The sequence below is a fragment of the Crotalus tigris genome, unplaced genomic scaffold (assembly GCF_016545835.1).
Source record: "Crotalus tigris isolate CLP2741 ecotype Arizona unplaced genomic scaffold, ASM1654583v1 scf7180000018308.1980950, whole genome shotgun sequence".
NCBI lineage: Eukaryota > Metazoa > Chordata > Lepidosauria > Squamata > Viperidae > Crotalus > Crotalus tigris.
The window spans coordinates 1,140,545-1,153,455 of NW_024096936.1; the positions used below are offsets into that span (position 1 = coordinate 1,140,545).

General features: G+C 38.5%; 1 protein-coding gene across 2 annotated transcripts in view; it reads left to right on the forward strand.

Moving 5' to 3' along the window:
* Positions 1-6,075: 6,075 nt before the first annotated feature.
* Positions 6,076-12,911, forward strand: part of IPO7 (importin 7) — a 41,643-nt gene continuing 34,807 nt past the window's right edge. Inside the window, exon 1 of one of the 2 annotated variants that reach the window (XM_039350245.1) lies at positions 6,076-6,326. In XM_039350245.1, the coding sequence (XP_039206179.1) occupies positions 6,171-6,326 (156 nt within the window). In that variant the 5' untranslated portion in view covers positions 6,076-6,170. The remainder of the gene's footprint in view (positions 6,327-12,911) is intronic. The other variant, XM_039350246.1, reaches the window with a different exon arrangement.

Here is a 12,911-nt window from a genome sequence, read left to right on the forward strand (position 1 = left end):
CGAAGGAGTTGCGAGTTAACCAAATTACTTGCGATAAGGCAAGAATGTACAGACGTGCGTGTAATGGTGCTCCGAACCTAGGAGTGTTAAATTAGTCACATATTCCCAACTTTTTAAATAAACGAAAATAAAAGCTGCGGTCTTTGTTTTGGGATGTGGTGATCAACCAATAACTGACAGAGTATTTGTTTAAAAGCATCGCAATGTTGACTGAATTATTTTTCTTCGCCTAATATGGCTATAGTACAAACTTTCCTCCAGCATATTTAAAACACAGAACAAACGGCTATTTAGTATAGCTATAGATTGGCAACATGCATCTGGAGCTGCTATCATGACATTTTCTTATGTTGAGAGAAACTTTTAAAATTAAGTTTAAAATACCCAAGCAATAATAATTGTGCAGCATGACTTCATTTCAGATCCACTTTATTTTATGTAGCTACCTATTTCTCATAACTGGGCAGCTTATAATGAATTGACCAAATTTGCCTAATGCAAAACAAAAACACACAGCAGTTAGAAATCATGAAAAATCCATTAATATAACTTGGAGATAGGTTCTTGGGGTGGGGATGGGTGTTGAGATTCGAGCATAAAACCAACTTCGAAGTAGAGCTGAAGTAAGCAAGCTCCATTTAGTACTGTCTCAAGAAAACCAGAACAGGATATACAGTATATCCTGTATATGACATGACTGATGCAATATTTGTGGGAGTTGTGCAATCTAATAAAAGGCCACTGGCTTTCAATACTGAAAAAGCAACATCAACTGTTAACTTCTGCATGCTGTAAATTACTCTTCTCCAATTTGGTGCCTCTAGTTACAGACCTAGAGCCTCCATAATCCAATGTCTGTAACAGAAAACAGATTGGGGGAGGCTATTCTGGAGAATGCAAAGCACATTTAAAACTTTGGAAAAGGATAGGATATGGGGAATGCTGCTTTCTACATTCATCAGAGAAACAAAGAGCTAAGAAACTTGTTCCCGCTCAGTGCAACACTCCCCATAACAATGAAAACTTCTAGGAATAAACTTAGATTTAGTTATTGATCAAACAGTTGCTACTAACCTTCACTTCTGATTCAAGTGAGAAAGCTTATTGTTTAAGATTTGTGGCTTTCTGGGCTCAAACTCAATTAACTAAGGCTTGGTTAGGACTTGGACAAGAGACTTCCAACCTTGCCTGGGAACTGCAAAATATGCCATGAGTCACTGTCAAACTATGTTTACATTGTCAACAAGAAACCTGCATGAATGTATCTGTGAAGTCACCAGGTGTTGAGTCCTAAAAGGAAAGTTTATTTTTTATGAGGACAGTAAGTATACGTGATGTTGCTAAAGGAGTTATAGGCTTAGTCCATGTACTTCCTCCATCGCTTCCAATTTTGGCAATGCACTTACTTTTATTCACTTTAAGCAATTCTTTAGCACATCGATCTTTATTGTATTTTGTGCATTTATATTTTAACTTACTTTGATTACAGAACTCAAGATACTGTTCCCAGAGAGATTCTAATTCTGGAATTGACCAGGTCTACCACAGTTTAATTTCTGTAAGGTGTTTACAGGAACCTTCTGTTGGACATACGTGAATCTGTGTTATCTTCTACTGTAGTTGCTTGGAATACGAGAAGTGCCAATTGGTTAGGACTTAGATAGATCTGCAAGTTAACTGCAACATTACGAATTCAAAGCAGAGTTAAGTGTCTTTCTCAAACAAAATAAGTCAAAACTATCCTTTGAATTGTCTGATTTTTCAGCAATCTATTGCACAAAAAAATATAAAGATTATTTGAAAAAGGGAAAAAATTGGGAGACTCTCCTACTGGCTCTCACATAATCAGTGTTAGCAATTATTACCAAATAAGCTGTCTTAGGTCAGGGCTTTTCAACCAGTGGTACGGGTACCACCTGTGGTACATTGGCACCTGGCAGGTGGTACACAACCATCCTAGAAAAGTGGTAGCGGGGGAGGGGAATGAGCTGAACCAGTGGCAGCACCGCACAAGCCTGAGTGAGAGATGGCTGGAACTGCAGGGCTGTCTGGGGTCAGTGGAAGTGCCATGATCAGCACCAGGCTGCAGCTGGAGCTCGGCACTGATCCTGGCGCTTCTGCTGAGCCCAGAAGAAGCGCAAATCAGCTGGAATGTTGCAGCATCTCCAGGGTCTTGTGATTTATATTCAGATGCTTGGCAACTGATTAATATTTATGACGGTCACAGTGTCCCAGGGTCATGTGAAGTGACCAAAACCTGCTACAACCACCCAGCAGATGGGAGGAATAAAAACCAAACACCCCCCACCCCACCCCCACTGCCAAACCTCAATAGAAATGCTCACAACAATGAAAACCTTGGACAGGAGGAAGAGCACCGCTCAGCAGGCAGGCAGGTGTCTTGCTTGGCTGTGGCTTGGGGGGGGGCACTTTTTTCAGTGCCATTGTAACTTTGAACAGTCACTAAGCTGTTGTAAGTCGAGGACTACCTGTACTTTATCACTTTTTTCCTTTTTTTTTTTTGGTCATCAAGTTTTTGACACCTTGCTAGGTGACTGGTGGTACTCGGATATTGCCATATCCTAAAAGTGGTACAATGGGTGAAAAGGTTGAAAAGCCCTTCTTAGGTTTTTAAAATTGTTATGTCAGCATGAGTATTGATGCACAGAAAAAAGTAATGTAGATAATAAACCTTCATTTCTTTATTTTTTCTTGCCCTCTTTCCTTGATGTTAATAGAAAACGAGAATACCATTGGGAATATGTAAATAAGCACTTAGTGACTAACAGCCTTCATAAGTTGAAGAAAAGCAGGAACCAATACTTTCTTATATACATACTATACTGGTGAATTTTGCATACATGCATGAGAAAAAGAGTGGTAAATATTGATGAAGGAGAATCCAGCATAATGTAGTGTAGTACATTATGACAGCTAAGGTTTTGGCTAGACTAGAGTCTAGACCAAGTTTGAACTCAGTCAACCCTATCGAGTTTTGTGTGTTATCTTTTTATTAGGTTATAGTATAAAATGCATAAATAAATAATAGGAAAAACGGGAGGGAAGAGGGAAGGAAAAGTGTAGAAAAAGGAAAAAGAAAGAAAAGAGGTTGACTTCCAACTCCCTTTGCAGTAAAATAAGATAATAACGTCAAACCTCAACTTTTTACTTTTATACAATAGTATAAACTAGCCATTTCTATATCTAATCAGTAAACCCCAAAATCAAAGTTTCATTTTTTTCCACCTCAAGCACAAAGTCCAGAAGCAGTTTCCAAGTAGAAACAATAGTAGTAATATTCTTTTTTCTTTTATCAAAGCATCTCTGATCACTCCATCAACTTTTGCAGTCATTCGTCCATTGTGGGGATCAAAGTGTCCTTCCATTTTTTGTGCATAAAGTAATCTTGCAGCCATCAACGTATATAACATCAAAGTTCCAATTTTTTTCCAAGTCTTTTTCCATTAAACCCCCCCAAAAAGTTTCTGGTTTTATCTTTATATTCATTTTAAGATTCTTCTATATTAGAATATGAATCCTACTCCAATATTTCTTTGCTTTATTACATGTCCACCACAAATGATAAAAAGTACCTTTATATTTGCATTTCCAACATTCATTTGAAGCACCTTTATACATTCTTGATAACTTATCTAGTGTTAAATACCAACGATATATATCTTATAAAAACTTTTTTTTAATTGTAATTTAGTGTAAATTTTAAAAATTTTATCCACATATTCTCCCATTGTTCAAGCTTTACATTATATCCAAAGTTCCTTGTCCACTGACTCATATAATGTTTTACATATTCGCTTTCCAAATTCAAGTTCAATAATGTTTTATAAACTTTAGCATGTTCATCACTACCCCAAAGGGAGGATTTCCAATTAATTTTTAACAAAGTCAAGCCTGTAATTCTTTTTGTCTAATTTAAATCTTTCTTTGAGTTGTATATACATAAAGCAATGGCAAACTCCATAGAGTTTTGATTTGGGGTTACAATGAAGAGAAATCCATGAAAGCTTCCCATAGGAAAGGCAGGAGAAACATGTAAAATAATATCAAGTGCTGGAAGCTAATTTTTTTCAGTTGATCGTTTACTTCTGTAACATTTTCTAACAATGTAAATGAGGTTTAGATGATCAAAATAATAGCATAGAAATAGAGAAACTAAAGCCCAAGCTATCAGTCAGTTTCTTTAATACATTATGTAACTATTTGAATATTTAAAATGTCTAAAATATTTCTAAAGAAAGAACAGCAAATGAAAATGTTGTTTTGCATACTTTTTAGTTAAACCAAGTGCATGTTAGAATAAGAGACATTTAGAATTTATATTAAGAGTGCACTTAGAATTAAGAGATATTAAAGATTGGTATGCGTTCTGCATGACAACAGAATCTATATATAATTATTTAAAGTAACATTTAAATCCTATCAGCTATATATTTTTTTGGATATTTTATACAACATATTATACAATTTATTTATGGCAAGCTGACTCTAATCTTAATCATTATCAATTTAAAGTCCCCAGTTTTGTTGGGAATTCAGCTCCTATAATCTTCCAAAAAGCAGTACCAAAATCCTGGGAATTATGAAGCTGAAGTTCTACATTTATAGGCTTCATTGGGTGTACAAAAATGTTATAAATAAGGAAATAAAATTGCATAAATTGGTAAAGCATGAGGTATCATTATGTCAAAAGTTATAAGGTGTTACGTTTTTAACAGTAACAATTGTGATAAGAATAAAAAGATATATTAAATATTACAGTACAATAACTAAATATATCTACATTACATTTATATCTTATATATGATATACAGTGCAGAGAAAGACAAGGAACCGACATTTTTCTTCTATAGATCTACAGAAAGATCTTAACAGATTTGAACATCTAACAAAATGAAATTCAATGGTGAAAAAAGTAAGGTTTTACATTTAGGCAAGAAAAACCAAATGCACAGGTACAGCATAGGTGCTATCTTGCTCAATAGTACTAACTGTGAGAGAGGTCTCAGAGTCCTAGTGGACAGTCACTTAAATATGAGCCAGCAGTGTGCTGCAGGCTGCCAAAAAAGCCAACACGGTGCTAGGCTGCATTAACAGAGGGATAGAATTAAGATCATGTGAAGTATTAATACCATTTTACAATGCCTTGGTAAGGCCACACTTGGAATACTGAATCCAGTTTTGGTCACCATGATGTAAAAAAGATGTTGAGACTCTAGAAAGAGTGTAGAGAAGAGCAACAAAGATGATCAGAGGACTGGAGCTAAAACATATAAAGAATGATTGCTGGAATTGGGTATGTCTAGTTTAATGAAAAGGAGTAGGGATAACATAACAATAGCAGTGTTCCAATATCTCAGGGGTTGCCAAAAAGAAGAGGTAGTCAAGCTATTCTCTAAAGCATCTGAAGACAGGACAAGAAGCAATGGATGGAAACTAATCAAAGAGAAAAGCAACCTAGAACTAAGAAGAAACTTCCAAGTGGATTTTTCTCTTTAAGGTGAAATGGAATTATTAAGGACTATTGTCATTCAGCCAACCGGGAGTTCAAAAATGAACATTTCATACGAGGAGACAATTCTTATCAGGATTTTTCTTTGCGCTTTTATTCTATTGGTGGACATTCCACTTAAAGTCAGACTTCATTTCCTGTACTTCATTTAAACTTACATAATAGGAAACAATGGCGGGGGGGGGGTGACATGTTCGTCTCTCGACCCTTCCCTCCTAGACATTTCGCCCCACAACCTTGTGAGAAAAAGTAAAAGGAAATTGTACTTCATATGCGATCAGTGAGAATACCATTGGTCCAGATAGGTGGATGGTGTTCCGATTTCCTTAAATTTTTCCGTCTGAATATTGTAACCAATTTGTAATCGGTGGCGACGGAGCCTTCTCTCCCTCTCTCCCCGAACCCACCTCCGTCCTATCTTGCAGAGCAGAGGGCTCTAAAAGAAAAAGATGGCATTTGACGCCGCTTTCGTCCCCTCCCGCCCTCCAGAAGGACTACAATTCCCGTGATGCCTGTCAAAGGCGGCAAGCGCCGAGCGGAAGGCGTCGGCCTCGCAGAGGCGGCGAGTAGCTCTATCCGGGGCCTTGGCGCTTCTCTCCTCCTTTCGCGCCGCCGGCTGCCGCTGTAGAGCGGCGGGTCCATGTGCGCATCGAACGGTGCTACTGCCCCAGATCTCGTCCGCGTTGCCCGTCTCGGCCTCGAGCGCACGGTCATGGACCCCAACACCATCATTGAGGCCCTGCGGGGCACCATGGACTCCACGGTGCGGGAGACCGCCGAGAGGCAGCTGAACGAGGTGAGAAGGCGGCGGCGCGGCCTGGGAGCGCGGCGTACAGGAGAAGCAGTCCCGGCGACAAGGCCGGCGGGAGGGGGGGATGCCAGTCGGGGGCACCGTTCGTGGCTGTGAATTGGGTTCAGGCGCAGGCGGGAGAGAGAAATTGGGCGTGCGAACCCCGAATGTCTTCTTGGTCTAGAGTTGGGACGGGAAGCTGGTAGGAGAAGTAGGTCCGCGAAGGGGAATGAGCTCCGAACAGGCGAGAGATCCCTCAGTGGCACCTGGGAGGTCACCTCCAGTCCAGGGAAGGAGCCAGGCTCAAGACCGAAACTTGGGCCAGGTTATCGCCGGTCGCCTTGCTATATACGCACGTGCACATGCACCTGGAGGCGAGAGAGGCCCAGGTGCGGGCCTCACGGAGTCGCCTTTCCCAGTATGAAACGTGGGCAGGAAGAGGAAAGGAGGAGGCGGCGGCGGCGGCGGCAGCAAAAGCGCGGACGGGCGAGGGAGCCAGGCCGTGTGGCGAAGTGCGGGTTGGGCGGAAGGGAAGAAGGCCTCTCCCGCGATCGAGCCTAAAGTCAGGCCCTTTCCCGCTCCCTCCAGCATTGTCTTCTGGCACGTGGCAGCTCCGTCCTCATCTGGGGAAGCTCGCCAGTGCCCGGCCCTTGCCGGCCTTCTACCATGCCTTGTGGGCTGGAGCCAGAGTCGCTTGCTCATGATAGCGACAAAATTTCAAACCGGTCCTTTCTGAAACTGACGGCAGAAGGATTCTAGTGCAGGAGACAAGGGTGTCCTTCTTCCTTATATGGACGCAAACTTTGCTGTTTAAGGTTAAATTTAGCGGCGGGAAAAAGAAGACGGGTGCTGTCACCTTTCAGAATTAAAATAGCCCGTATTTCATTTTCACTACTTGCACTGATCAAACTTTGATTTGATTTATAAGTGGGCACATTTGTGAATCAAAAAGTGCATTTAAAACCAACTTTATGTAATTTCATAGTCTTATGCCCAAGTTTTCAATTAAAATTTGAAATTGGGAAACAGATTAACAAAAGCAAGATATCTCATAGAAATAGTACGAATGTCATATTAAAACTGGCATCCTGTTTTAAACAATGTCTGTTTTCAGCATTTTGCAGTCCTGAAGCAGTCAGGCAACATGTAACTTACATGATGATTATGATTAAATGGAAAGCCCCACAAGTATGAAGAATCAGTCTGTATTTGGTATAAGTGTATTGAATTAAGTGTCTAGCTTTCTCTAAATAATTATATCTTAGGCCTTTTTTTTTTGCTGTTTTCTAATCTGAATTTTTTTTTAGCATGTAATTAATTATAGCCAGGATATTGAAGCTATCTAAAATGATACTTTATTATTTCAATTTATGGGCACCCATTCAAGTTCATGATTCTGGGATTCTAAATATATTAAAAGAATAGTATAAAATCATAAAAACAGAAATAAATAACGCACATGAAACACCAGCCAGGTTAAAGATCAGAGCAGGAAAAAAACCTTGGATGAAGTATGAAGGACCTTACAAATCCTGCTTTATTACACAAATTATGTGCAATTCTTTATTAAACTGGCACGGGGATCTACAAGTGGTAGGCAATCCTGGGGGTGGTTGGTGGCTTGAGAGTGTTCCTGCCACCTTTTTTTCTTTAAAAAAAATCACTTTTAATTGTGTTTTTAATTCTGTTTCTAATGCTATCTTTTTATATAGTTTTATAGCTTTTATTTGTAAACCATCCAGAGTCACTCGGAGATGAGTGGTGTATAAATTTATAAAATAAATTATAAGAATTATATTGCTAAATTTGCACCAGCCTTAAGATTTAATACATAAAATTTGATCAGATTAAGTCAAATGAACCATCTTGCCTTTCATATGCATTTTGATGTATGACTGAAGAATGATTTGACTTTGGTGTGAATGATTGAAGCTTGAAGTGAAGTTGGTGATGACAGTGTTTTATTCATTGCAGCTTATTTTAACGTAGCAAATAATGGAAAGGTCCATTATGGTTCTTAGGTAACTTGCTATACTTCTTTGGTTCTACTGTATTCATGGTTTAGAAGAGATTAAGGTGTATTTTGTCTGTGAAATAGGTCATCACTGTGTACTTGCTACTTCTGGAAATGGAAATTTAGAATTGATCACACCATTTCAGTGAGTTAACCTAGCTAACAATTGTTTTTGACCTCTGAAAATGAGTTAATTTGTAGAATTACAAAGGAGATATGTTAATTAAAAATCTGGAAAGGACCCTGAAGTTGACAACTGATGTTATGAAGCCTGTGGTGCTCAAACTGTAGTAAAGAAGATGGAGTAAAGAAAGTTTTAGATCTATTTTAAATTCACAGTGTTCATGAAAACCATATTTTGTGGCTCAAAGCGTATCTTCTTTAGCCTGATTAAAATATACTGAGTTGTAGTTGTACAACTAACGTACAAATGTATACTAATATACTTTTTGTATTAAAATTGTCTTATAATTATAATCATATTTAGCATAAATACCAAAAAGGGCACAACTTTAACTTTCATGAGAAAAAGTCTCATAAAATAATGAAGTAGCATTGTTACATGTCAAATATTGAGAAAATGTATATTGGGGTATTGAGAAAATGAGAGTTGCCTTACTTAAACAAAATGCTGGTGTGCCAATCAAGGTTTCTTCATGGTTGTTCCAAACATCTTGGAGAATTAACCACATATCTTCTGTGGATGTAGGCTGCCTCAAATCCTTCTGTCTCTTTGTGTAATTCGAAACAGACGATGTTGAGATCAGGGCTCTGAGGGGCCAAACCATCACTTCAGGACTTCCTGTTCTTCTTTACGCTGAAGATAGTTTTCAGTGACATTGGCTATATGTTTGGGGCCATTGTTCTGCTGCAGAACAAATTTGAGGCCAATCACACGTCTCCCTGATGGTATGGCATGATGGATAAGTATCTGCCTGTATTTCTCAGCGTCGAGGACAACTTTGATCCTGACCAAATCTCCAACTCCATTTACAGAAACGCAGCCCCAAGCTTGCAAGGAAACTCCATTCCACCATGCTTCACTGTTGCCTGCAGACACTCATTATTGCACCGCTCTCCAGCCCTTCAGCCAAGACGCTGCCTCCTCCTACAGCCAGATATTTCAAATTTAGAGTCATCAGTCCAGAGTATCTGCTGCCATTTTTCTGCATCCCAGTTTCCATGTTTACACAGATCAGTGATTCTTACATAAAGATAGTGAGAGAATCCATGTTCATTAATGTGAATGACTTTCTATGTGTAATATGAGCTCTATGTTTAGAATAATAAAATCCTTATTGGGTAAGCATGGTGAGTGGGTGGTGCCCCTTGTTGAACGTGTCTACTCTTTTTGTATGTATGTTGTATGCAGATGTCATCTTGTTTTTGGTTTATATTGAATTTTATGATATTGTGAGTTGGGTGATGCCTAAATGGAATTAAATAAATAATATTGCAGCATAAGTAATTCTGCTTAAAATGCTCATATAATCCTGTGATTATTACAGCTATTTTCTGAACTGTGAATTTTGCATCCTCTTCTATAGATCAGCTATGAATTAGCTTACCGCTTGACGGGTAGTATGGGGCATGTTCATCAACCGAATTTACTTTCTAAAAATGTGTGTGTGTGTGTGTGTGTGTGTGTGTGTATTTATTTATTTCATTTATTGCTGTGGCTGCTAACCAATCACGCTTCTGATTAATACAATTGGCTTAAATAAGGCAGATTATTTGTGAAGAGTATGTAACTGTATAGTCTCTTTTTTCCCCCACTTTATTTTTCCTTTTGTGCATGTGGGAAGTCAAATAGGAATTCACAGTTAATCATAATTTCTCACTATATCTTTGATTAGTTCCTATCAAATCAGTTTATATAAGCCAACTTCAAAAATAGTTTAAATCTAATTTTTGAATCCTGGCATATTTAGGAGCAGATTCCAGCACAAGAGAAAGCAGTAATTGTTGTTTTCTTATTAAAATCTGGAATGAAGGAGAGAGAAGGAGCTAAGGGTATTACATCTATGCATAGAGTATTATGGTCCAAAAATCCAGATTTTGGAAAAGAAGGGTTTGATTCTGTATGTGAATACAATCATTTTTTCCCCTAATAACTTATTTACATTCAAGGCTTCAACAAAACTTGAGTAAGACTACGTGCATCTGGATTTTTCGCCTCTTAGATCCCATTTCCCATCATTAATTCTGGATGGGGTTACATTTTCCTGAATAGAATCAGTGCACATTTGGGGAATCCTTCTGGACTTGCAGCTTCTGTTCAAAGAACAAGTGGCAACTATGACTAGGAAGGCTTTTGTAAAACTCTGTTATATATCAGTGGTACTCTTTGCTTTGGTTATCTCCCAAGTAGAGTAGGGCATTATGGTCTACATGGAATTGCCCTTGAAGAACATCTAGAACAGAGGTTCTCAACCTGTGGGTCGGGACCCCATTTGGGGTCGAATGACCATTTCACGGGGGTCGCCAAACCACGCTGTCCGCCATTTTTTTCCCTTTTCCCTAGCTGTCCTACTCCCTCTTATTGGTGGCCACACCCACTTGGGGGTCACTACAACATGGGGAACTGTATTATGGGGTCATGGCATTAGAAAGGTTGAGAACCATTGATCTAGAAGCTGCAGTTGATCCAGAATGCAGTGGCACAGGCAATTATGGGTGTGCTTTTATACAATGATATTACGCCTTTATTTCACAAGCTGCAGTGGCACCCAGTTTCTTCCAGGTGCAGTTCACAGGGCTTGTCATTATAAAGCCCTTTGCAGCATGGAGCTGCTTTATTTAAGGCAGAGGTCCCCAACCTTTTGGGCACCAGGGACCGGTTATGTGGAGAGAGGTTTTTCCACGGACCAGAGGGGGTGTGGTTTTCTGTGCTGCCTGCATCCTTCGGCTTTCCTTGTTTGTGCGGCCCGGTTGCTGGCATGCCACGGCCTAATACTGGTCCACGGACTAAGGGTTGGGGATCCCTGATTTAAAGGACCATCCCTCCTCAATTATCTGGGGCCTATCAGATTTGACAGAAGGGGCGTGCACCAGGTCCTGTTGATTAAAAAGTGCCACCTCAAAGGACCTAGGAAGCTTGCTTTTTCCATAGTGGTGCTTCTTCTCAGGGACACCATCCCTCCCAGTATTAAATTAACCACAGCCACATGAAGGTTATGAGGGGTTGACCCCGCTGAATTAAATGAATTTGCTGTTGATTGATTTATCATTGGTGGCCTTTTTTGCTTTATGTGTTTTATTTATTATATACTTTATTTTTATTTTATATACTTTGATGTTTTATTGTTTTAGCTTTACATGAGTCTCTTATGTGAGATGAGCAACTATATAAATTAGGAAATAAGCTAAACTGAAAAATATTGGAGTATGCACAAATTAACTGTGAAATTTTACTGCCACACTTGAAATGTTCTCTTGTAACATTTTAAGTGTCCTCTGTTCCAGTGGAACAGTACTTGAAATATTTGGTGTGCTCTGTCCTATGGAATTAAAAAAAAAAACAAAAAACCTTGAAACAAGCCCCTTGCTTTCTTGTTTTTCATTTTAGAGTCACAAAACTTGAGTTGCTGTTCTATGTTGAATATGTCTTGTCCCCCAGCCAGAAAAAAGTATTTGATCAAGGGGATTATGTTTTTAAAAAATTCTGAACCATGCAGTAAAAGCAACAGTTAATCATACTTTTCTGCAAACTCTTGCCTTCACAGACAGCCTCAGAACACACCAGAAATGAAGCAATAAAAATACCTTCATTTCAACATACTCAGGAACAAAGTAATGGAGAAATAATTTTCTGGCTTTGGTTGAGGCTTGTTTTTTAATATACACATACAGTGTCCAATTTTGTATTTGGTAGTCTGCTTGATAGTGAATATAAAGACAACAATGTTACATTGAACTCAAACTTTCCCATGCCAAAAAAATAAAATAAAAATAGCAATACACTTAGTTACCTACTTACTTGAGCTTGGAAAATTTTGCACAGCCATGTTTATGCAAGGCAGTTTTATATGAGCAGGTTTTATCTCAGCTGGTAGACTCAGATTGGCAAATGATTGGCCTTCTGATAAAAGTTGGGTCATGTCAGAGGTGAACTACAATATTTTAAAATCATTTTTCTTAAAGTAAACCATGAAAATAGATAGTACAATATAGGGGGAGAGGGAATATCTAAAAATAAAAAGATATCTCAGACTTCCATTTTCTTCCCTTGTCCTAGCTTTATGCTTTTTAAACTGATATTTCACATCTTTATGTATAAGTTTGTGATATATTGTTTTGAAGCTTACTGTGGTTGAAAATATAGATGATAATCATTTTACAGCTTGAACTTTGTGGAACTTAGTATATAATAAACAACATATATTGAACTCATGGGCAGCATTAGTGTTGTATATATATTCTCTAAAAGTTTACATATTTAGTTAACTTGTATTATAAGAGCAATGTTGACTCAAGATTAGATTATGCCGTCAGACAACTCTGTGAAATAGATTTCTCTTTATGTCATGCCTGTTTCTTTCTAGGTTATTTTTTATTGACTGTTTGGCATAAAAATG